We start from the raw sequence: 23514 nt of genomic DNA on the forward strand, positions 1-23514 counted from the left end.
GTGGGTTTCCCTTTCTGGATTTCCCTTACTCTGCTACAGGCTGACTATGCCAGATCATTTTTCTTGAGACAAAAGATTAGATTTCTGATGATTAAGTTTTGGTTTTACTAGAGGTTACCTTCTTAAGATTTCAGATAGGTCATTAGACTGATTTAGGATATATCCCAAACTTTTAAATTACACATTTATTTTTTTTAAGATATTACTTATTTGAGAAAAAAGAGTGAGAGGGAGGGGTAGGGGGAGAGGCAGAAGGAGAATTAGATTCTCTGCTTAGCAGGAAGCTCTGCACTGGGCTGGATCCCAGGACCCCAGGATCATGACTCAAGGGAAAGGCAGACACCTAACCACCTGAGCCACCTAGATGCCCCTCAATTACACATTTGTAAATAATCACACGGCTTGCTAATTTAACTGTTATATATTTTTAACTGTTAGTAAGAACTCTAGCTTATCTTATTTCCAAGTGTTTAGTGGGTTGTCTTGGAAGTGAGGAACAGAAAACTACTCAAACTGGTTAAGCAGAAGAAATGGAAGGGAGACTTATTGGAATGTAGGAGTAGGGGATCCCTGGGTGGCGCAGCGGTTTGACGCCTGCCTTTGGCCCAGGGCGCGATCCTGGAGACCCGGGATCGAATCCCACATCGGGCTCCCAGTGCATGGAGCCTGTTTCTCCCTCTGCCTATGTCTCTGCCTCTCTGCCCCTCTCTCTCTCTGTGACTATCATAAATAAATTAAAAAAAAAAAAAAGGAATGTAGGAGTATCTCATAGATCTCAAGAACAGTAAGTACTACTGGGCTCCTAAGAAATTGGAAAAATTTGGAAAATATCAGATTTAGGGCATCTGGGTGGCTCAGTGGTTGAGCATCTGCCTTTAGCACAGGTTATGATCCTGGGGTTCTGGGATCAAGTTCTGCATAGACTCCCTGCAGGGAGCCCACCTCTCCACACGCACAACCCACTGTTAATCAAGTGTTGCTGTGTTATTGAACTTATATCACCTGCACATTGTTTTGCCAAATAGACTACAAGCATCTTTGAGATTAAGAATGCTATGCTAGGGATCCCTAGGTGGCGCAGCGGTTTGGCGCCTGCCTTTGGCCTAGGGCGTGATACTGGAGACGCGGGATCGAGTCCCACATCAGGCTCCCGGTGCATGGAGCCTGCTTCTCCCTCTGCCTGTGTCTCTGCCTCTCTCTGTGACTATCATAAATAAATTAAAAAAAAAAAACCAAACAAGCTTTATGAACTTTAAAGCACTCCACAAATATACAGTAGTAGTGGGGGAAAAATAGATCTAAATAAAGTAGTAGTAGGGGAAAGATTGATCAAACCATAGAACTCCTCTGCTCAAAAACTTTTTTTTTAATTTTATTTATGATAAGCACACAGTGAGAGAGAGAGGGGCAGAGACATAGACAGAGGGAGAAGCAGGCTCCATACACCGGGAGCCCGATGTGGGATTCGATCCCAGGTCTCCAGGATCGCGCACCTGGGCCAAAGGCAGGCGCCAAACCGCTGCGCCACCCAGGGATCCCCTCAAAAACTTTCAATGAGGAGTGCCTCAGTGGCTCAGCGTGGAGCCCCTGCCTTTGGCTCCGTTCATGATCTGAGGGTCTGGGATGAGTCCCACATTGGGCTCCCCAGGGAGCCTGCTTCTTCCTCTGCTTCTCCCTCTGCCTCTATGGGTGTCTCTCATGAATAAACAAAATCTTAAAAAAAAAAATAAGATTTTTAATGATTTCCTCATTACTTAAAGAATAAAGACTGAAGCTCCACACATGGCCTTAAGCTTCTTCATAACCTGAATGAAATGTTAATTTTCCAGTATCAGCGTCTCTAGGACACTTTTCCTCCTTCATCAGACAATTCTATCGCTTGACCACGTTATTTCCATACCCATAGTGCTCTAAGTCTCCCATCTCCGTTTCTTTGCCCAGGAAACCCCATTAACGCTTTAAAACCGGAGTCACACACAGGTCCAACTTCCCAGTAAACAAGGTTTACTTTCTCAAAATCAGTGTCTCCTGCCCTCGGGAGTCTTCCAAATCTCAAGTACCAAGACTTGACTAATATTTCAGCCATTTTTCTCCCCTTCGTTAGCTGTTTCCAGTTCCATCTCAGCTCTACCACCTCCAGGGGCCTGGAAGGAAAACCCCAGGCTCCGGGAATTTGACGAAATCGGAAGCTCAGACTAAACGTCCAGGTTTAGAAACTAAAGAGGCAAATCGAGAGCAGCTCTCTAGAGCCAGACCTTCCCCCAGCAGGGGTGAGGCGCTAAAGTGGTGTGCGACCCTGTGCCTGCTGGGAGATGGAGTCTCCGACCCACCCCACTACCTCTTGGGAGTTGTAGTCCTTGGTCTGGTAAAAGAGAAGGAAGCGGCGACTCCCAAATTGTGAATTAGTTTTTAGGGGTAAAGGGAAGAGGGAAATGCCTCACATGAGGCAAGACCAAGTTCCTTGGACCCAACTAGGGTTCGCGAGCAGCCGCAGAGCGGGCTAGACCTCGGGGCCGAGGGGGCGGGGAGACGTTACGTTGACGCTGGCGTGACCCAGCCGGAGAATTTGGCGGGATCTCCAAACACTCCCCGGAGGGAGCTCTGCGGTTTGAGACCCAGCCTGAGGAGACTGACGCGCCCTTAGGGGCGTCGTTGGGAGCTGAAGCTCGCTTGGGTTGTGTGCGGAAGGCGGCAAAAAGGGAGTAGAAAATTTGGCAGCAAGGGAGGGAGTCCAGAGCCCGTCCAGAGTCGTGCGCGGACCGGACCCGCGGACAGAAGTCGGAGCGCGCAGCCCGGCAGTGAGGAGCGCTGTGGACCGAGGTGAGCGTGTGAGGCGTAGACTCGGCCCCTCCTGCCTCCCGGTGCGTCCCCGCAGTAGCCGAACCGGGCGGAGCCCGTGCCGCCGGCAGCCGGCTTATGGGCCCCTCTGCGCCAAGTGAGAAACCGGAGTTGGCGGGGCGGAGCAGGGTCATGCCCGGGCCCAACCCACCGTCGGGGCTCGTTGTGGCAAAAACTGAAGTGGTCCCCAGGCTCCAGAGCTAGAAGGAACCTCAGAGGCCTTCATTTTCAACACCCGGTTTGGGGGTGGGGGGGTGGGGGCGGCGGGAAAGCCGAGATCCAGAGAGGTGTTGTGATTTAACGTCACAGCTGTTTCTGTCGGGGCCAGGGTTTCCGGATTTCTGGTTAATCCTCTTTCCATTACACCCTGCTTTGCTTACGGAGTACCCGCTTCCAATTTCCTAAAAGGCGTTTTCATTAGCTAATTCAGGCCGTTCGTGTGATGATGCCTGGGGAATGATCTGTAGTGAAGTGGTTTCTTTTGACTGCTAAAGTGAAGTGTAATATGCGTATGGAAGAATATACAAATCAGAAGTGTATAGTATACCCCTCTGATTTCAAAAAGAATATACCTGTGCAGTCATTACTCAGGTCAATAAATAGAACGTTGTCAGCACCCCAACATCCCCTGTTCTCTCCAAAGGTAACCTCTGTATTGACTTCTGACACCAAAGACTAAATTTGCCTGTGTTTGAGTTTTGTGTAACTGATATTATCTATCTTTAAAAGGTTTTGTTTATTCATTTATTTATGAGAGACGCAGAGGGAGAAGCAGGCTCTTCAGGGAGCCTGCTGCGAGACTCGATCCCAGAAGCTCGGGATCATGACCTGAGCGACAGCAGATGCTCAACCGCTGAGCCACCCAGTTTCCCCATATTATGTATATTTTTGTGTTTGGTTTTGCTCAACATTCTGTCTGTAGATTCGTACTTATTTTTGCATATAGTAATAGTTCTTTTTAGTTTCTGTATTGAATTCCTTATTCATTCTGCCCATGCCCATGGTGGACATTTGGGTTGTTTCTAGTTTCTGAGTTTTTAAATGAGAAAATCTGCAGAGAACATTCCTGCGTATGTTTTGGTACAAACGTGTATGGTTTTCAGTTGGTTAGTAATACAGCGTTGAAATTCCTGGGTCATAGCATTTGTCTATATTCAACTTCCACATTTAATGCCAGTTTTCTTTTTTTAAAGATTTTATTTATTTATTCATGAAAGAGAGTGAAGGGCAGAGACACAGGCAGAGGGAGAAGCAGGCTCCATGCAGGAAGCCCGGTGTGGCATTGGATCCCGACACTCCGCATCCATGCCCTGGGCCAAAGACAGGTGCTAAACCGCTGAGCCACCCAGGCATCCCTACTGCCAGTTTTCTGCTACCAATTTACATTTACACCAGCAGTGTATGAGTGTTTAGTTTTTTCACATGCTTGCCAACACTTGATATTGTCAATCTTTTAAAATTTTATCTGTTTTGGTGGCATATAGTAATACTTCGTGGTTTTAATTTTGATTTTCCTGATAATTAGTCAGGTTGAGCATTGGTTCATCGTTTTTGGCCCATTTGGACATCTTCTATCCTGAAGTACTTGTTCCAATCTCTTGTCTGTTTTTCTATTGAGTTGCCTTTCTCCCTTCCCTTCCCTCTTTCCTTCCCTCTTTCCTTCCCTCTCTCCTTCCCTCTCTCCTTTCCTCTCCTTTCCTTTCCTTTCCTTTTTTTAAGATTTTATTTATTCATTCATGAGAGAGAGGGAGAGGGAGAAGCAGAAGCAGGCTCCATGCAGGGAGTCCGATGTGGGACTCGATCCTGGGACTGCGGGATCACACCCTGAGCCAAAGGCAGATGCTCAACCGCTGAGCCATCCAAGTGTCCCTATTGGGTTGCCTTTCTTGCTGATTTGAAGTTCTTTATATATTTTAATTATCAGCCCTTAGTTGTATATATGGTAAATATTTTGTCTCCCACCTGTAGTTTGACTTCATTTTCTTAATAGTGTCTTTTGATGGATAGAAGTTTTAAGTTTAAATGTCCGATTTTTCAGTCTTTTTTTTCGTTGTTGCTTTAAGAAAGTTTTATCCCAAAGTCATGAAAACATTCACCTATATTCCAAAAGCTTTGTTTTACCTCTTATATTTAGATCTGTAATCGAATTGGAAACGGATGTTTCTTCTGTATGTGCAGTGTTTTATTTTGTTTTTGTTCTTTTTCTTATTCTGTAAGGCTCTCCCATCAACCTAGCACTTTTTATTGAAAAAAAAAAATCCTTTTTCCATTCTCTGTAATTCCATCTTCTTCATAAATTATGAAGGGAGGTGTTTAAATTTTTTTTTTTTTAAGATTTTATTTATTCTGGGCAGCCCTGGTGGCTCAGCGGTTTAGTGCCACCTTCAGCCCAGGGCTTGATCCTCTAGACCCTGGATCGAGTCCCACGTCGGGCTGCTTGCATGGAGCCTGCTTCTCCCTCTGCCTGTGTCTCTGCTTCTCTCTCTCTCTCTCATTCTCTCATTAAAAAAAAAAAAATCTTTTTTTTTTTTTTTTTTTTAAATTTTTTTTTATTTATTTATGATAGGCACACAGTGAGAGAGAGAGAGGCAGAGACACAGGCAGAGGGAGAAGCAGGCTCCATGCACCGGGAGCCCGATGTGGGATTCGATCCCGGGTCTCCAGGATCGCGCCCTGGGCCAAAGGCAGGCGCCAAACCGCTGCGCCACCCAGGGATCCCAAAAAAAAAAAAAAAATCTTAAAAAAAAAGATTTTATTCATGAAAGACACAGAGAGAGGCAGAGACATAGGCAGAGGGAGAAGCAGTCTCCATGCCAGAAGCCCATTGTGGGACATGGGACTCTAGGATCACGCCCTGAGCCGAAGGCAGACGCTCAACTGCTGAGCCACCTAGGCATCCCAAGATGTTTAAATTTAAACTGCATTCAGGTGATTCCAGTATTTAACATTATCAGAGATATACATTATGCTAAATTTGCCATCTAAGAGATCTGCATCTGAACTAATTAAGAACAAATGGTCATTTCCAAAGAAGACACAAATTAATTGCAAACAGACACATGAAAAGGTGCTCAACATCATTAATCATCAGGGAAATACAAACCAAAACCGCAATGAGATATTATGTCCCATCTACCAGAATGGCTAAAATTAAAAAGATAAGAAATAGGGGAGCCTGACTGGTAAGGATGTGGAAAAAAAGGAACCCTCATGAACTGTTGGTGCACTAATTTACATTTGTGCAGCTGCTGTGGAAAACAGTATTGAGATTCCTCAAAAAATTAAAAATGGAAATACCAAGTGATCCAGTAATTGCACTACTAGGTATTTACCCAAAGAAAAAACACTAACTTGAAGAGATATATGCAACCCATTGTTTATTGCAGCATTATTTATAATAGCCAAGATATGGAAGCAACCCAAGTATCCATCCACACATGAATGGATAAAGGATATGTACACACACACACACACACACACACACACACGAGATCTTCCCCTTTGCAACAATATGGGGGAACCTAGAGGGTACTATACTAAGTGAAATAAGTCATACAGAGAAAAAAATATGATATGATTTAATTTATATGTGGAATGTAAAAAAAATAAATGAACAAACAAAAAGCAGAAACAGACCCATAAATACAGAGAACAAACTGATGGTTCCCAGAGGGGAGGAGGAAGAATGGGCAGAGGGGTGAAAGTGAGTGAGAGGTACAGGCTACCAGTTATGGAATGAAAAAATCACAGGAATAAAAGGTAGAGCATAGGGAATATAGTAAGTGATATTGTAATAGTGTTGTTTGGTGACAGATGGTAGCTACACTTATGGTGAGCATAGCATAACATACAGACTCGTCAAATCACTATATTGTACGCCTGAAACTAGGACACCTGAAACTAATGTGACATTGTGAATCAACTTTACTTTAAAAAAGTTGGGAGATGGGCAGCCCAGTTGGCTCAGCGTTTTAGCACCTGCCTTTGGCCCAGGGTGTGATCCTGGAGGCCCCGGGATTAACTCCCACGTCAGGCTCCCTGCATGGAGCCTGCTTCTCCCTCTGCCTGTGTCTGTCTATCTCTCTCTGTCTCTCATGAATAAAATCTTAAAAAAAAAGAAAAAAAAAAAAAAAAAAGGGCAGCCCCAATGGCTCAGCGGTTTAGCGCCGCCTGCAGCTTAGGGCGTGATCGCCTGCAGCTCAGGGCGTGATCCTGGGGACCTGGGATCGAGTCCCACGTCGTCGGGCTCCCTGCATGGAGACTGCTTCTCCCTCTGCCTGTGTCTCTGCCTCTCTCTCTCTCTCCTCTCTGTGTATTCTCATGAATGAATAAATAAAAAATCTTAAAAAAAAAAAAAAGTTGTTAAGCAGCTGCCATCAGCTCAAGGCTTGATCTCATGGGGGGTGGGGGGGACCCCCCTCCCCCAATCAGGTTCCTTGCTCAGCCGAGAGTCTGCTTCTCCCTATCCCTCAGCCCTCTCCCCCACCTCATGGGCTCCCTCCCTCTCCCTCTTTCAGATAAAAAAAGAAAATCTTCAAAAAAAGAAATGGTCCCCTTCTGTCAAATCTTGAAGAATAGAGATTTCATATGTGTTCTTTTTTGAGTGACATTTATCCTGATTGTTAAATTGTCCAGATTGTTTTGGTGTGGTTTAAGTTCATTTGTTCTTGTGAACATTAAGACTTGTTTACCTTTAGGGTGCCTAGGTGGCCCATTTGGTTAAGTCTTTGACTCTTGTTTCAGCTCAGGTCATGATCTCAGGGTCATGTGATCCAGCCCCCTTGGGGTTTGTGCTAGGTCTGAAGCCTACTTAAGATTCTCTGGGGGGAAAAAAAAAAGAGATTCTCTGATTCTGGGCACCTGGGTGGCTCAGTGGTTGAGCATCTGCCTTCCACGTAGGTCGTGGTCCAGGAGTCCTGAGACCAAGTCCCGCATCAGGTTCCCTATAGGGATCCTGCTTCTCGTTCTGCCTATGTCTCTGCCTCTCTACATGTCTCTCATGAATAAATAATTAAAATCTTTAAAAAAAAAAAAAGATTCTTTGATTCTTCCTCTCCCTCTGCTACCTGCCCTCCGACGTGCTCTCTCTCAAGATCTAAAAAAATTAATAAATAAGACTTTTTCATTTTACTAACACCACTGAAGAGAATTAAAAGTTTTGTTCTCCATTCTTTTCAACCTGAGCAATCTTAACTATCATAATAACCTGACTAGGTATGGACTTAATGCCTATAGAAAAGGTTTTAGACTGAACGGGGTACTTGAATATTATTTATTCGTTTGCAGTGAGGTCTGAAATTGATTAAAATTGTGATGTTTTAATTTCATACATTCCTATTAGAAGCAGAATATGTGACTACAAGCTATGATCCTTGGCTAAGATGGGAAGTACCTCTCTCAGTCTACTTAATGTCTTAATTTTTTTTTTTTAATTTATTTATGATAGTCACAGAGAGAGAGGCAGAGACACAGGCAGAGGGAGAAGCAGGCTCCATGCACTGGGAACCCGATGTGGGATTCGATCCCGGGTCTCCGGGATCGTGCCTTGGGCCAAAGGCAGGCGCCAAACCGCTGCGCCACCCAGGGATCCCAGTCAACTTAATGTCTTATCATTAGAAGAAGTAGAGGCTTGGGCAGTCCCCGTGGCACAGTGGTTTAGCGCCACCTGCAGCCCAGGGCGTGATCCTGGAGACCCGGGGTCGAGTCCCACGTCAGGCTCTCTGTGTGGTGCCTGCTTCTCCCTCTGCCTGTGTCTCTGTCTCTATGAATAAATAAAATAAAATCTTAAAAAAAAAAAAAAAGAAGTAGAGGCTTATGGGCAGTTATTCTGTACCTTTAGTTTACTCCTCTCCCACCACCCTCAAACCCTGTTTGCTGGAAAGGAACAATGACATTGAAACAGTTTAACAAACTTTCATGATTCTTTTTTTCTTAATTTTAAGTCGACTCTTGGAAAGTCTACATTCATTTACCAAAAACTTACCAAACACCTAACATGTAACGTATCATGGGATGTACACAAATAAATAAGACTTGGCTCCTACCCTGAAGGAATATGAAACGGGGGAATGGGGGCATAATTGGTCTAGGTAAGCTGTGCATCTTTAAGAAGCAGACTAGTCCTGGCTCTTCTACCATTTCTTTCTTTCTTTTTTTTTTTTTTTTTTTAAGATTTTATTTATTTATTCATGAAAGACACACACACACACAGAGGCTGAGACAAAGGCAGAGGGAGAAGCAGGCTCCATGCTAGGAGCCGACATGGGACTCGATCCCGGGACCCCAGGATCACACCCTGGGCCGAAGGCAGGAGCTAAACCACTAAGCCACCTAGGGATCCTCTCTTCTACTATTTCTGATAGAACTAGCTCGATGGAAGGGAAAGCTGGTGAGAAATGTTTTTGTTTTTTTTTTTTCCTGCTGTGGGTAGGTCAGTGATTAGACCAGAAGACCAACAATTCTTCAGAGAGTTATTTTAAAACTAACTTTGCAGCTCTGTACTTTTTCTGGCCATCTATGTTTTTCAGTATTAAATGCAAAGTAATGGCTATGCAAATGCAGCTTGAAGCAAATGCAGATACTTCAGTGGAAGAAGAGAGCTTTGGCCCACAACCTATTTCACGATTAGAGGTATGTGCTTAATTGTTAATTTTGGAATTATAATGCTAGAGTAGAATATTCTACCTATTGGAAGACATCACAACCTTTATATAAACCATTAATTTATTACCTAAGGTCAAGACCCAAATTAGAGTTTTCAGAAGTGTTGTGAAGGATCCTTTGGAAAGGCTTAAGATAGTTGCTAAACATGTCTGGCCATATCTCCTCTGTTAAGAATTCTTCTACTTTATCATTTTTCTTTCTCAGAGTTGGATTGTCAAAAACTAAGAAACTCCTAGGTGGAGTCTCTGATGTTTATACTGTGTTACCTACCAGGGAATTACAGTGGCCTGGGACAGCTATGCCAAGAAGAGAGAGGAACAGTAGCTCTCCATTGACTCATATCTGTGCTGAAGTTACTATTACTAGTAAGACAGCTGTCGTGGTTAGGGAGAAGGGTTTGTGGTTATTAAGGTATAAGAGCCAAGCTCCAATTCAGGACTGAGATCATCATGTGCCACAGCTAGGGCCTTGTGCTATCTCTTCCCGTTGTATAGAGGCCCCCACAGTGTGAGTGCAGATGAGATAGGCTGAAAGAAGTAGGAGGGAAAACAGAAAGCCTTCGTTCTTCTGTCTCTTTATACATATTCCTACCATCCCTAGCTAAACTTTAAGACTCCAGAAGTTAATTTAAACAAGTTTGTGATAAATATTCAGAGTCATAACTTCTGGTATCATGAGCATCCTTATAGCCATACATGCATTTTGCTTATTGCTTAATATTTAAAAAAATATTTTATGTATTTATGCATGAGACACGTGCACACACACACACACACACACACACACACACAGGCAGAGACACAGGCAGAGACACAGGCAGAGGGAGAAGCAGATTCCCTATGAGGAGCCTGATGTGGGACCTGATCCTGGGACCTTGGGACCACGACCTGAGCTGAAGACGGACGCTCAACCACGGAGCCACCCAGGCGTCCCGCTTATTGCTTAAATATTAGTAGTAGACCTTGTTTCTATGGGCAAATAGTATGGTCTTCCCTCTCACAAACCCTTTCCAACCTGCAAATACATACCCATTCCACCACCAACTAATATTGTCCCAGCAGTCATGGTTGTGGTGGCTAATAAAACCAAAGCTGAATTTGCAATATAAGTAGGAAGAGGTGCCTTTGGGTGGTTTATTTTAAGAACTGATGTATGAATCCCTGACCAAAAGTAATTTGCCCCCATTTTTTTTTTAAAGATTTTATTTATTCGAGAGCTAGCACTAGTAGGGGGAGGGGCAGAGGGAGACAGAGAAGCAGATTCCCCACTGAGCAGGGAGCCAGATGAGGGGCTAGATCTTTGGACCCTGGGATCATGACCTGAGTTGAAGGCAGCCGCTTAACCAAGGCAGATGCTTAACCGAGTGAGACATCCAGAGCACTCCACTTTTCCCCCACTTTTTTTTTTAAAGATTTTATTTATTTATTCATGAGAGACACACAGAGAGAGAGAGGCAGAGTCATAAGCAGAGGGAGAAGCAGGCTCTGTGCACGGAGCCTGATGTGGGATTCGATCCAGGCATTCTGGGATCATGCCCTGAGCTGAAGGCAGAAGCTCAACCACTGAGCCACCCAGGCATCCCTTTTTCCCCATTTTTAATATCAGTTGTTAGATTAGAGCTTTCTAGTCATTTTTCTACCCTTAGCCCTGAGGCAGTCTTTTTAATTTTTTTTTAATATTTTATTTATTCATCAGAGACACAGAAAGAAGGCAGAGACGCAGGCAGAGGGAGGAGAAGCAGGCTCCATGCAAAGAGCTCAATGCGGGACCTGATCCTGGGAATCTGGGATAATGCCCTGAGCCACCCAGGCATCCCAGCCCTGAGGCAGTCTTACCTATTTACCTTAGTGTTTAAAAAAAAAAAAATCATTTCTTATGTGTGCTTAATGTAGAAAACATTAGAAACACTGTTTTAAGGTGGCTTTTTAGGGCTTAGGCTCTCAGTTTATTTAGAGTCCTAGTTGTAAAAGGTTGAGAGTTACAGATTTATTCCCAGTACCTGTGAATTAGGGGTTTAGTCCCAATTCATGATGTGAATACGTACATGAAATAGTACTACTTTGAAAGTATTGGTTTTCAAAATGAAAAGGTTGATAATTTGTTATTAAATACCTCATATGTACAGCATACTTTTCAAAGCTTTTGCATATAATATCATAGTTCTTCAAAACACCTCTGAAGTGGGTAGGGCAAATATCCATCCACATTAGAGAACTGAAGCTTACTAAAAAAAAATTTTTTAAAAGATTTTATTTATTTATTTATGAGAGACAGAGAGAGAGAGAGGCAGAGACAGGCAGAGGGAGAAGCAGGCTCCATGCAGGAAGCCCAATGTGGGACTTGATCCGGGGACTCTGGGATCATGCCCTGAGCCAAAGGCAGACACCCAACCGCTGAGCCACCCAGGCGTCCCAAAGCTTACATAAATTTATCCGTGGTTTTCTTCCCTTGCAGCAATGTGGCATAAATGCCAATGATGTGAAGAAATTGGAAGAAGCTGGATTCCATACTGTGGAGGCTGTTGCCTATGCACCAAAGAAGGAACTAATAAGTATTAAAGGGATTAGTGAAGCCAAAGCTGACAAAATTCTGGTAAGTACTGCTTATGTAGCCTTAGGAGGAAAAGTACAAAAAGATATACAGTGAAAGGTAACAGTGTTCCTCCTCCTTCCTCATTGTGTCATTGAATTCCCCTGTCCAGAGGTGAGTGCCCTAGTTAATTATCTTAGTATGTGCCTCCGTGCATAAATTGGGGTTTTCTCTCAAGGAAATGACAATTTCATGGGATGTGAGTCCTACCAGATTTACAAGTTTGCATTCCCACCAGCAGTGAGTGGTATGTTCCTTATCTTTCTAGAAATTATGATTTCAGGCCTTAGAAATATATTCATTAGTATGTAGCCACTAAAAAGTTTCAAAAAATATTCATTGACATAGGAAGATGTTCCTGATATAAGAAAGCAGCATCATAAAACATGTAAATGTGTATATATATATACATGGTTTTAAAAATGTGTATTTTGTTATATATAGCACATACACAGGATAAATACACTAAAATATTGGTGGTGTTATTTCTAGGTGGTAAGAACATGAACAAATTTTTTTTAAACTTTATTTATTCATGAGAGACAGAGAGAGAGAGGCAGAGACACAGGCAGAGGGAGAAGCGGGCCCCATGCAGAGAGCCCGATGTGGGACTCCATCCTGGGTCTTGAGGATCATGCCCTGTGCTGAAGGCAGCGCTAAACCGCTGAGCCACCTGGGCTGCCCAACAATTTTTATTTTTGCCTCAATTCTGAAGTCTCTTCATTTTGTAAAATAAACAGGTTTTACTTTCAGGTAGAAAAGCTGTTTTTATTTCTTGTTAACTAGTCACAGGCAAGATTGTTTAATGATGAAAGAATGTGATTTCAAATCATACATTTAGTTTTTAGTTGTTTTGTTTGTTTGTTTGTTTTTTTAACCTTAATGATGTAAAGGTGATTTTACTGGCTTAATGGAAATGAAGTAGTAACCTAGGAATCCCATCCTTTTCATATATATTCCCATCTGACTTTCATAACAACACTGAGAAAATAGGGCTAGTATTACCTCTGTTTTACAGATGAGGAAACTTAAGGTACAATGGCTCAATTATTTACCTAAGGTCATGTAGGCAGTGGAAGAACTAAGACTAGAATCCAGTTATTTTCATTCTATTATATTATGATCTTTTCTCATTTCCCTCCAGTATCTTACAGTTACTATTAATTTTTCTTTTACCATTCACAATTCTGTATGATTACATTTTATTTTATGTACTTATCTTTCGGTTTTGTTTTTTTTAAGATTTTGTTTATTTATTTATGAGAGACACACAGAGAAGCAGAGACATAGGCAATGGGAGAAGCAGGCTCCATGCAGGAAGCCCGATGTGGGATTTGATCCCAGGACTCCGGGATCATGCCCTTAGCCAAAGGCAGATGCTCAACCGCTGAGCCACCCAGGCATCCCTTGGTATTTATATGGTTACACAGTTTGACCCCTGAACTTTTATGTAGCGTAAATATCCATAAAATTACATTTTCATATTTTATGTTATTATAATCACAGAAGTTTTTCTCTGAAAAGATCTTCAAAGGCTAAGGAATTTTCAAAAAAGACTGCATCCTTTGTTATTGGGTAGCTTAACTGTCTTACAGTGTCAAATAAATAATAGCTGAGAGTTTTGAGTATGAGTTCTTACTATCTCATATCAGAGATATTAATATATGCATAATATGATGAATTCTGTTTTATTGAGTATTAAGAGCTTTGAATTTTTAAGCACTGGCAGGGGTTTTACTTCATTTATTTAGACCACTTTGTAATAGTAACTCGGGGCTGAAAAGTTGTAATTTTTTTTTAACATTTATTTTATTTTTTAAAAAAATATTTGAGAGAGCACAAGCAGGGTTGGGGGGAGAGGGAGAAGCAGAGCTGATTGGGGAGCCCATTGCTGGACTTGATCCCAGGACCCTGGGACCATGAACTGAGCTGAAGGCACTTAACCGAGTGAGCCACCGAGGCACCCATTTTATATATTATTAGAGAAAGGAGAGAGAGCACAGGTATTGGGGGTGGGGTGCAGGGAGCAAAGGAAGAGAGAATCCTAAGCCAACAGTGCACTGAGGAGTCTGACATGGGGCTCAGTCTGAAGAGTCTGAGATTATGACCTGAGTGAACCAAAACCAAGAATTGAATGCTTAACCAGCTGCACCACCTAGGTGCCCTAAAAGTTTTAATTCTTAATTTAAGTCCTTAAAGGAAAGATGTTGCGATCTATGGAAGTATGAAATTGTCTTTTTTTTTTTTAAAGACTGATTTATTTATTAAGATTTATTTATTTTAGAGAAAGCGTGTGTGCACACACATGAGCACGCAGAGAGGGGAGGGATAGAGGGAGAGGAAGAGAAAGTCTCAAGCAGACTCCAAACTGAGCTCAGATTCTGAGATAACAACCTGAGCTGAAACCGAGAGTCAGGTGCTTAACCAATTGTGCTGCCTGGGAGCCTCTGAAGTTGGCATTTATTATATTATTCAAATATTTTTGTGGAAGTAGTGACTTGATAGAGGACAGTTCTGAGCCCCTAATAACACATCAAAAGAGTCTCTGATACTAAACCTGTAGATATCCCTAAAGTCCTATTTGTTGTTTTTTCTTTCTGGGCATTAATATTTGTGACAGAACAAATCCTGACAGGATCTTTCCTTATGCCTTGTCAGACCTTAGTTTTAGAAATCAGATCAGTGTCCTGCTTTTATGAAAATACAAATACAGGCAGCCCCGGTGGTGCAGCGGTTTAGCGCTGCCTGCAGCCCCGGGTGTGATCCTGGAGACCTGGGATCGAGTCCCACGTCGGGCTCCCTGCGTGGAGCCTGCTTCTCCCTCTGCCTGTGTCTCTGCCTCTCTCTCTCTCTCTCTCTCTCTCTGAATAAATAAATAAATCTTAAAAAAAAAAAAAAAAGAAAAAAGAAAATACAAATACAAACCTGTAATAAAGCAAAATGAGTTTTACAAAATGATATGGAGCTAGGTCTATTTTTCTGTCCTCTTTGTTTTCAGACATTTTATAATTGTGAATTTCTAGTGGGTAAAGATTGATGATGTTATTTGCTTTTAAAGGTTAAAGATTTCTTCGGTCACTGTGGCTATTCCCTCTCATTCCCCCAAAGTCTTTGAAATTGAGTTTTTTGTTTGTTTGTTTGCTTGTTTTTAAGATTTATTCTTTTTTTAGAGAGAGAAAGAAGAGCACGAATGAGTAGGGCAAAGGGAGAGGGAAAGAGATCTGGAACAGGCTCATGCTGAGCACAGAGCCCCACATGAGGCTCAATTTCACAACTCTAAGATCACAACCTGAACCAAAACCAGGAGTTGAACTCTCAACCGACTGTGCCACTCAGGCATTCCTGAAATTGAGATTTTTAGCAAGAATATCCATTTTTGCAGGGGAGAAAGGAAAATAAAGAAAATCCATTTTTGTATATAAATCAAAGTTGTTGAGAAAGATTTTATGAAAGAAATAATTCATTCAGCGGGTAACAGAGTTTTATGTGATCTTTTCCACATTTACAGAGTTTAATTAGCTTTGGTTAAACTGTGTTCTCTTGGTGTACTGTGAGCACTGATAGATTCAGCAGTTATTTATTGAAATATTTTACTTTTTTTGAGATTTATTTATTAGAGAGCACGCACACATATGTGTGCAGTTGGGGAAGAAGTAGAGGGAGAGAGAGAATCCCAAGAAGACTCCCTGCTGAGCCCAGGGCCCCATGCAGGCTTGATCTCAGGACCTTGAGATCACAATCTGAGCAGAAATCAAGACCTGAGCCGAAATCCAGAGTCAGTCACTTTTTAAAAAATATTTTTTTTTATTTATTCATGAGAGACCGAGAGAGAGAGAGAGAGAGGGGCAAAGACACAGGCAGAACGAGAAGCAGTCTCCATGCAGGGAGCCTGATGCAGGACTCGATCCCAGGACTCCAGGATCATATCAACCACTGAGCCACCCAGGCATCCCAAGAGTCAGTCGCTTAATGGACTGAGCCACCCAGGTGCCCCGGATTTTCCTTTTATTCACCATTCTATGTTTTATGTACAAAGCTTGATGGTTCTTGGTTATTTCAAAACTATCAATTTAAGACTTGCCCTAGCACAGATGAACTAAACTTATCATGTAAGTGTGAGAATAGTAGTTCTCCCAGATTAGGCTGTTGCATGGTTTTTTACTTCACCTTTCACTTTGGTAATAATATTATGTTCCTGTAAGTCTAGAAAATTTAGGAGTTAAAGTGACAAAGATGGAAAGCATCTCCTATGTTTTTTTTCTTAGCATTTTGTTTTTAAGAACATTTTTTAAAGATGTATTTATTCATGAGAGGCACAGAGGGAGAGGCAAAGACATAGGCAGAGAGAGGAGCAGGCTCCCTGCAGCCTGAGACAAAGGCACTCAACCACTGAGCCACCCAGGTGCTCCTATTACTACAATTTTTTAACTTACTGTAATGCTGAAAGAATTTTACAATGAAAACTCATATACCCACCATCTAGACTCTGCCATTAACATTTTAATATATTTGACTTATCACCTGTCTATTCATCTCTCTATCCAGCAATCAGTCCATCTTGGATTTTTTTTTTATACTTTTCAAAGAAAGTTGTAGATGTCAGTACATTTCCCCCTAAATATTTTAGCATATGTTAAGTAGGGTTCAATATTGGTTTACAATCTGACCCACCCTCCTGCTGTGGTATTTTTATTTTCTAATTCTCATTAATCTTGTTTTTTCCTGAAGATTAGTAGAAGTTACAGGAAGAGAGATTATAGAAAAAAGAAGGGAAGAAATTCTCAAAGACATAATAGCAGAAAATTTGCCAGAGCAAAAGGGAAGAAGTCTCACATAGTAAGAACTCATGAAGTATCAAAGACCCACATCTAGACGCATGAGTGTGAAATTTTAGTATACCAATCATAAAAAGATTCTGAAAGCATTCAGAGGGAAAAAAGCAATTTTCTAAAGGAACAAAAATCAGACCACATTTCTTTCTTTCTTTCTTTCTTTCTTTCTTTCTTTCTTTCTTTCTTTCTTTCTTTCTTTCTTTCTTTTTTTTTTTAAGATTTTATTTTTTTTCAATAATCTCTATACTCAATGTGGGGCTTGAACTCACAACCCTGAAATCAAGAGTTGCATGCTTCACCAACAGCCATCCAGGTGCCCAGAAAAACCACATTTCTTTTTTTTTTTTTTTTTTTTTTTTTTTTAAGATTTTTATTTATTTGTTCATGAGAGACAGAGAGAGGGCGGTGGGCAGAGACACAGGCAGAGGGAGAAGCAGGCTCCATGCAGGGAGCCCAACATGGGACCTGATCCTGGGTCTTCAGGATCAGGCCCTGGACTGAAGGTGGCGATAAACCGCTGAGCCACTAGGGCTGCCCAAGACCACATTTCTTACTGGTATAGCAGCCCGGGTGGTCAGCGGTTTAGTGCTGCCTTCAGCCCAGGGCCTGATCTTGGAGACCCTGGATCAAGTCCTACGTCAGGCTCCCTTCCCTGCATGGAGCCTGCTTCTCCCTCTGCCTGTGTCTCTGCCCCTCTCTCTCTCTCTCTCTCATAAATAAATAAAATCTTAAGAAAAAAAAAAGAAATCTGACTGGTAGAAGCTAGTAGAGGGATGCCTTCAAACTTCTTTGAGAAAATAATTTTATTTTTTTAAGATTTTATTTATTTGAGAGAGTGCTAACAAGTAGATGGAGGTGCAGAGGGACACGCCAAACCTGGGACCCTGATACCCATATCAGGACCCTGAGATGATGATCCAAGCTGAAGTCACAGGCTGACTGAGCCAGCCACCCAGGTACCCCTGAGGGAAAATAATTTTCAACCTGGAATTTTTTTTTTTTTTAATATTTTATTTTTTAGAGAGCACGAGCAGGAGAAGGGGCAGAGAGGGAGAAGCAGACTCTTCCTAATCAGGGAGCCCAACATGAGGCTAGACTCCAGGACCCTGAGACCATGACCTGAACTTAAGGCAGATGCTTAACCAACTGAGTCACCCAAGTGCCCCTAAATCTAGAATTCTATTTGCAGCAATTTTATTTTTTTAGGGGCAGCCCCGGTGGCGCAGTGGTTTGGCACCGCCTGCAGCCTGGGGTGTGATCCTAGAGACCAGGGATCGAGTCCCGTGTCGGGCTCCCTGCATGGAGCCTGCTTCTCCCTCTGCCTGTGACTCTGCCTCTCTCTCTCTCTCTCTCAATAAATAAATAAAATCTTTAAAAAAATATTTTTTTAATTAATTTTTTTTGCAACAATTTTATTAAGTACTCAGGCAGAAGAATTATTTTGGGAAGTAATTTAGTACATTTTTCTCTTATTCACTTTCTTAGGAAGTTACTTGAGGACATACTTTAACAAAATGGGGTGGAAAACAAAGAACTATGTTAAATTCCAACTCAAGTACTCAGCGAATGAGGATCAGGGATAGTAGTTAGCTTAGAGAGCAGATAGCCCAATTTGGAGAGGAGAAGGAACTTCAGGTGGAAGGGTTTCAGGAGAATACATGGTAAGGTTGAGAGGTTGGTAAATTTGAGAAATGATAGAAAACACTAGAGAAAGACTCAGATTTAAAAGCAAGGTAAAACCATGATTTTGAAATGGGTAGCATATATATAAAGAAATCATTTGGGATCCCTGGGTGGCGCAGCGGTTTGGCGCCTGCCTTTGGCCCAGGGCGCGATCCTGGAGACCCGGGATCGAATCCCACGTCAGGCTCCCGGTGCATGGAGCCTGCTTCTCCCTCTGCCTGTGTCTCTGCCTCATTCTCTCTCTCTCTCTGTGACTATCACAAATAAATAAAAATTAAAAAAAAAAAAAAAAAAAAAAAGAAATCATTTGAATTTAACAGCAGAAATCTATGAAGGACATTGAGTTGTTAACGGAACGTAAGTGAAAGAATTGTACCTCTAGCACACTGGTTCTACAATGAATTAATTTTATAAAGCTGTAATATAAACACTGTAATGAGTTTTCAAGTAAAATAGTATTAGAGAAGTTTAGAGAATAATTTAAACCTACTCAACTATTCTTGATTTTCCTTTTTTTTTTTTTTTTTTTTTTTTAAGATTTTATTTATTTGGGATCCCTGGGTGGCTCGGCGGTTTGGCGCCTGCCTTTGGCCCAGGGCGCGATCCTGGAGTCCTGGGATCGAGTCCCGCATCGGGCTCCTGGCATGGAGCCTGCTTCTCCCTCTGCCTGTGTCTCTGCTTCTCTCTCTCTGTGTCTGTCGTGAATGAATAAATAAAATCTTTAAAAAAAAAAAAAAGATTTTATTTATTTAAGAGAGCATGTGTGGGGTGAGGAGCAGAGGGAAAAGCAGACTCCTTGCCCTACTAAGCAGAGAGCCCAATGTGGAGCTTAATCCCAGGACTCTGAAGATCAGGACCTCAGCCAAAGGCAAATGCTTAACCGACTGAGCCATCCAGGTACCCCTGATTTTCTTTTTTCTTTGTGGGAAGTTTTTATTTATTTTTTATTTTTTTATTTATTTTTATTTTTATTTATTTATGATAGTCACAGAGAGAGAGAGAGAGGCAGAGACATAGGCAGAGGGAGAAGCAGGCTCCATGCACCGGGAGCCCGATGTGGGATTCGATCCCGGGTCTCCAAGATCGCGCCCTGGGCCAAAGGCAGGCGCTAAACCACTGCGCCACCCTGGGATCCCTGTGGGAAGTTTTTAAATGACAAATTTAATCACTACTTGATATGTGTGTATTCAGATTTTTCTTTTTTTTTTTTATTGTAGTCAGACTAAGTTTATTTTACCAAATTTAGATTCAACTAATCATCTGTGTCTTGGATGATTTTTGTGAGTTTTGGATTATTGAGTGAATTTTAATGGTTTGTGTCTTTCTAGAAATTTGCCTATTTCATTGAAGTTATCTAAGTGTTGGCATAGAGTTCTGTTTTTGTAAGGTCGATAATGTCCTCTCTTTAATTCTTGATTTGTGATTTGAGTCTTTTTTCCCCCCTTGATCTAGCTAAAGGTTTATCAATTTTCCTGATCTTTTCAAAGAACCAACTCATGGTTTCATTGATTTTTCTCTATTTTATTTCTAGTCTCTATTTTATTAGTTTCTACTCTAATCTTATTTTCTCCCTTCTGCTTGCTTTGTTTAGTGTGCTTTTTCTAGTATTTTTTTTTTTTAAATTGATTTATTTAGAGAGAGCGCATGCACGTGAGCACAAGCAGGAGGGGCAGAGGAAGAGGGAGAGAGAATCTCAAGCAGACTCCATGCTGAGCACGAGCCCAATGCAGGGCTCAATCTCAACCCTGAGTTGAAATGAAGAGTCAGATTCTTAACCAACTACACCACCCAGTTGCCTCTGAGTGCATTTATTTTTAAATTTTGGGATTAATCAATTGACTGATTATTGAAGACTTATCAATGACCACAGATGAGATTTAATGTTTTCAGCCTTGATAGCATAAAAGAAAAGATATAGCTGACAGAAATAGGGAAGTAGATATGGAGGGAGATTGAAGGACAGAGGTTCTCAGTTAACAAAGTAGAAAGTTAAGAGATACAGTCTGTGGTTGTTGGAATAGTAAAGGAAGATTTACATATTTTGTTAGACTTCTCACTGTATTGTCAAATTTGTCATAAGTCAGGCAAAGTACCTATGTGTGGGTGTCTAATAGTTTTTTTGGGTTTTTTGTTTTGTTTTTTACTATGTGGATGTATTACTTGAACTAGCAATTAAAAAATTAGTCTTAATGGAGTCTTTAAATTAGTTTTTCCTTTAGTTGCCAGAGAGAGAAAATAATCCTAGAACTATTAGTATTTTGATGGCTTTTTAAAGAGAAATCACTCTGGAAATTTTATTAAATGTTATATCTTCCTGTAGTATGTCTGATTTTTATTTTACTGATAATCATATTTTGTGGATTTGACATTTTTTCTTTTTCCCAGACTGAGGCAGCTAAGTTAGTTCCAATGGGTTTCACTACTGCAACTGAGTTCCACCAAAGGCGATCAGAGATCATACAAATTACTACTGGTTCCAAAGAACTTGACAAGCTACTTCAAGGTATAATAATCCTTACCCTCTGCTGTAAACTGCAGTTGACAAAGCAGTCGGGTCACAGAACAAAACTGAAGTATTTGGGGAGATTTATGTGTTAGTTATGAATAAGAGATAAGAGAAGTATGCAAATTACTTAATATCTCTATGTCTCAGTTTTATTATCTTCATAATAAGAATTAGGCTTCCTACCTTTTTTTTTTTTTTTTTTTTTTTTTTTTGCTTCCTACCTTATAAGTGATTAGAATTAAATGAAATCCTATGTATATATGTATAGCACAGTGCCAGGTACAGAGGAAACATTTAGTAAATGTTAGATGATATCTTTCAAGATTTTATTTCTTTATTCATGAGAGACACAGAAAGAGAGAGGCAGAGACATAGGCAGAGGGAGAAGCAGGCTCCCTGGCAAGGAGCCTGATGCAGGACTCGATCCCAGATCCCAGGGTCACGCCCTGGGCCAAAGGCAGACACTCAACTGCTGAGCCACCCAGGCGTCCCGCATCTATAGTTTTTTAATTACTGCTTATTGACTTGTGATGGTATAGTTCTGTATCTTGACTGTGGTGGTAGTTACCTGAAGCTACAGATATGGTAAAATTGCCTAGAATTCTACACATATATACAAATGAGATGAGTGTATCTGTAACTAGAGAAATCTGAACAAACTCTGTGGGCTACAGTTTTCTGATATTGATACTGTACTGTGGTTATGTAAAATGTTAACACTGGGGGAGGCTGAATGAAGATTTCATGGGACCTGTACATTTCTTTGCAATTTTATGTAAATCTAGAATTATATCAGAATTTAAAAAGTATTTTAAGTTACTGCCTATTGAAAATTGGATTTCCAAATTATGTATCACATCTTTCTGATGAGCTCCAAGGACATTGCTGATTATTGTTTCTAAACATTTGTATTGTGCTAAGAGGTGTTTCTTACTGCTCTTTTAGGAGGAATTGAGACTGGATCCATCACAGAGATGTTTGGAGAATTCCGAACTGGGAAGACTCAAATCTGTCATACACTGGCTGTTACATGCCAGGTGAGCTTTTGGGGTCTAACCAAATCAAAAATGAGTTGATTCCTGCTATTTGCGAGTATCTCTTGGGATGGACATTAAGGGCACTTTATCCCTAAGACTCCTAGACACCTACTGCAGAATTCTTCCACGTCCTAGAAACTTTCACATCATTGATTTCAGATACTTTATCATCCACTAGGCCTCTCCTATCTTCACCTGCCCTCTTCACTAGTCTAGATTTTATGATTCATCATTGAAGTCATTCCTTAAATTTACATTCCCCACCTAAAGAGATGTCAGTCTTAGATGAACCTTTCTCAGTCTTCTCTGATAATTGTCTTCTTAGGGCCTGTTTCTTAATGGCTGATCATACTGGAGAAAAATCATACCATAAAGCTGATTGTCTTCACTTTACATTCAAGTTGACAGACCTTAAATTAACATTCAGTATTGCTTGGTAGACCTACTGAATTTATGTAGGCATTCTTTTTCCCATTCAATAAGATAGTTCTTATGCTTTGTCCTTTCTTTCCATTTTTTTTTTTAATATTTTGTTTATTTATTCATGAGGGACACAGAGGAAGGCAGAGATAAAGGCAGAGGGAAAAGCAGGCTCCCTCAGGGCAACCCGATTCGGGACTTGAACTCAGGACCCTGGGGTCACGACCTGAACCAAAGGCAGACACTCAACCACTGAGCAACCCAGACACCCCATGTCTTTTCTTTTCAAACCTTCATGCTTTTCTTCAGCCCTCACTCAGCCAATGACCAACCTATTCTTTACATCAAATTTATAAATCCACCTGCATTTATAACAATCTTTTCTTATCTTGGGCTACAGAGAGAAAAGTGTCTCTTTCCTTTTCAAAGCCCCATCTTATAGTGTGGTGGTTACTGGTTACTTATAGTGTGATGGTATATCTGGTTACTATTTCCTGCCACCTTTTCAGGAACTCTACTCCTCCTCTGTTTTCTTCTCTACCTCTGTAATAAGTATCTCCTACAAAACTTGTTTTACTTATGCTGTCATTCATTGTAGGATTTGGAAACAGACCCAGTGAATTAATGCCTAAAATCATGTTTTATTGAAATAATAGATACAGGGCGTGCCTGGGTGGCTCAGTTGGTTAAGGGTCCGGCTCCTGATTTTAGCTCAGGTCATGGTCTCAGGGTCATGAGATTAAACCCCATGTCTGGCTCTGTGCTGGGCGTGGGGCTTGCTTGAGATTTTCTCTCTCCCCCTACCCCCCCCCCCAAAAAAGAAGAGAGAGAAAGGATGCTAATTCATCAATAACAAAGGATTACATTTCAGCAGTCTAAGAGCTGGAGCTAGAGGTATAGAGAGGATGTTAGACTTACTGCTTAAATCGAAACATTATCTGTAAAA

At 41.4% G+C, this 23514-nt stretch overlaps 1 protein-coding gene across 2 annotated transcripts in view; it reads left to right on the plus strand.

The window, feature by feature from the left end:
- Positions 1-2355: 2355 nt before the first annotated feature.
- The window catches only part of RAD51 (RAD51 recombinase), a 35596-nt gene continuing 14437 nt past the window's right edge, over positions 2356-23514 (plus strand). Inside the window, exons 1-5 of one of the 2 annotated variants that reach the window (XM_072808169.1) lie at positions 2356-2820; positions 9366-9468; positions 11956-12093; positions 20991-21108; positions 22057-22148. In XM_072808169.1, the coding sequence (XP_072664270.1) occupies positions 9382-9468; positions 11956-12093; positions 20991-21108; positions 22057-22148 (435 nt within the window). In that variant the 5' untranslated portion in view covers positions 2356-2820; positions 9366-9381. Of the gene's footprint in view, positions 2936-9365; positions 9469-11955; positions 12094-20990; positions 21109-22056; positions 22149-23514 lie in introns of both variants that reach the window. The other variant, XM_072808170.1, reaches the window with a different exon arrangement.

This window comes from Canis lupus, chromosome 32, assembly GCF_048164855.1.
Source record: "Canis lupus baileyi chromosome 32, mCanLup2.hap1, whole genome shotgun sequence".
NCBI classification, from domain to species: Eukaryota; Metazoa; Chordata; class Mammalia; order Carnivora; family Canidae; genus Canis; species Canis lupus.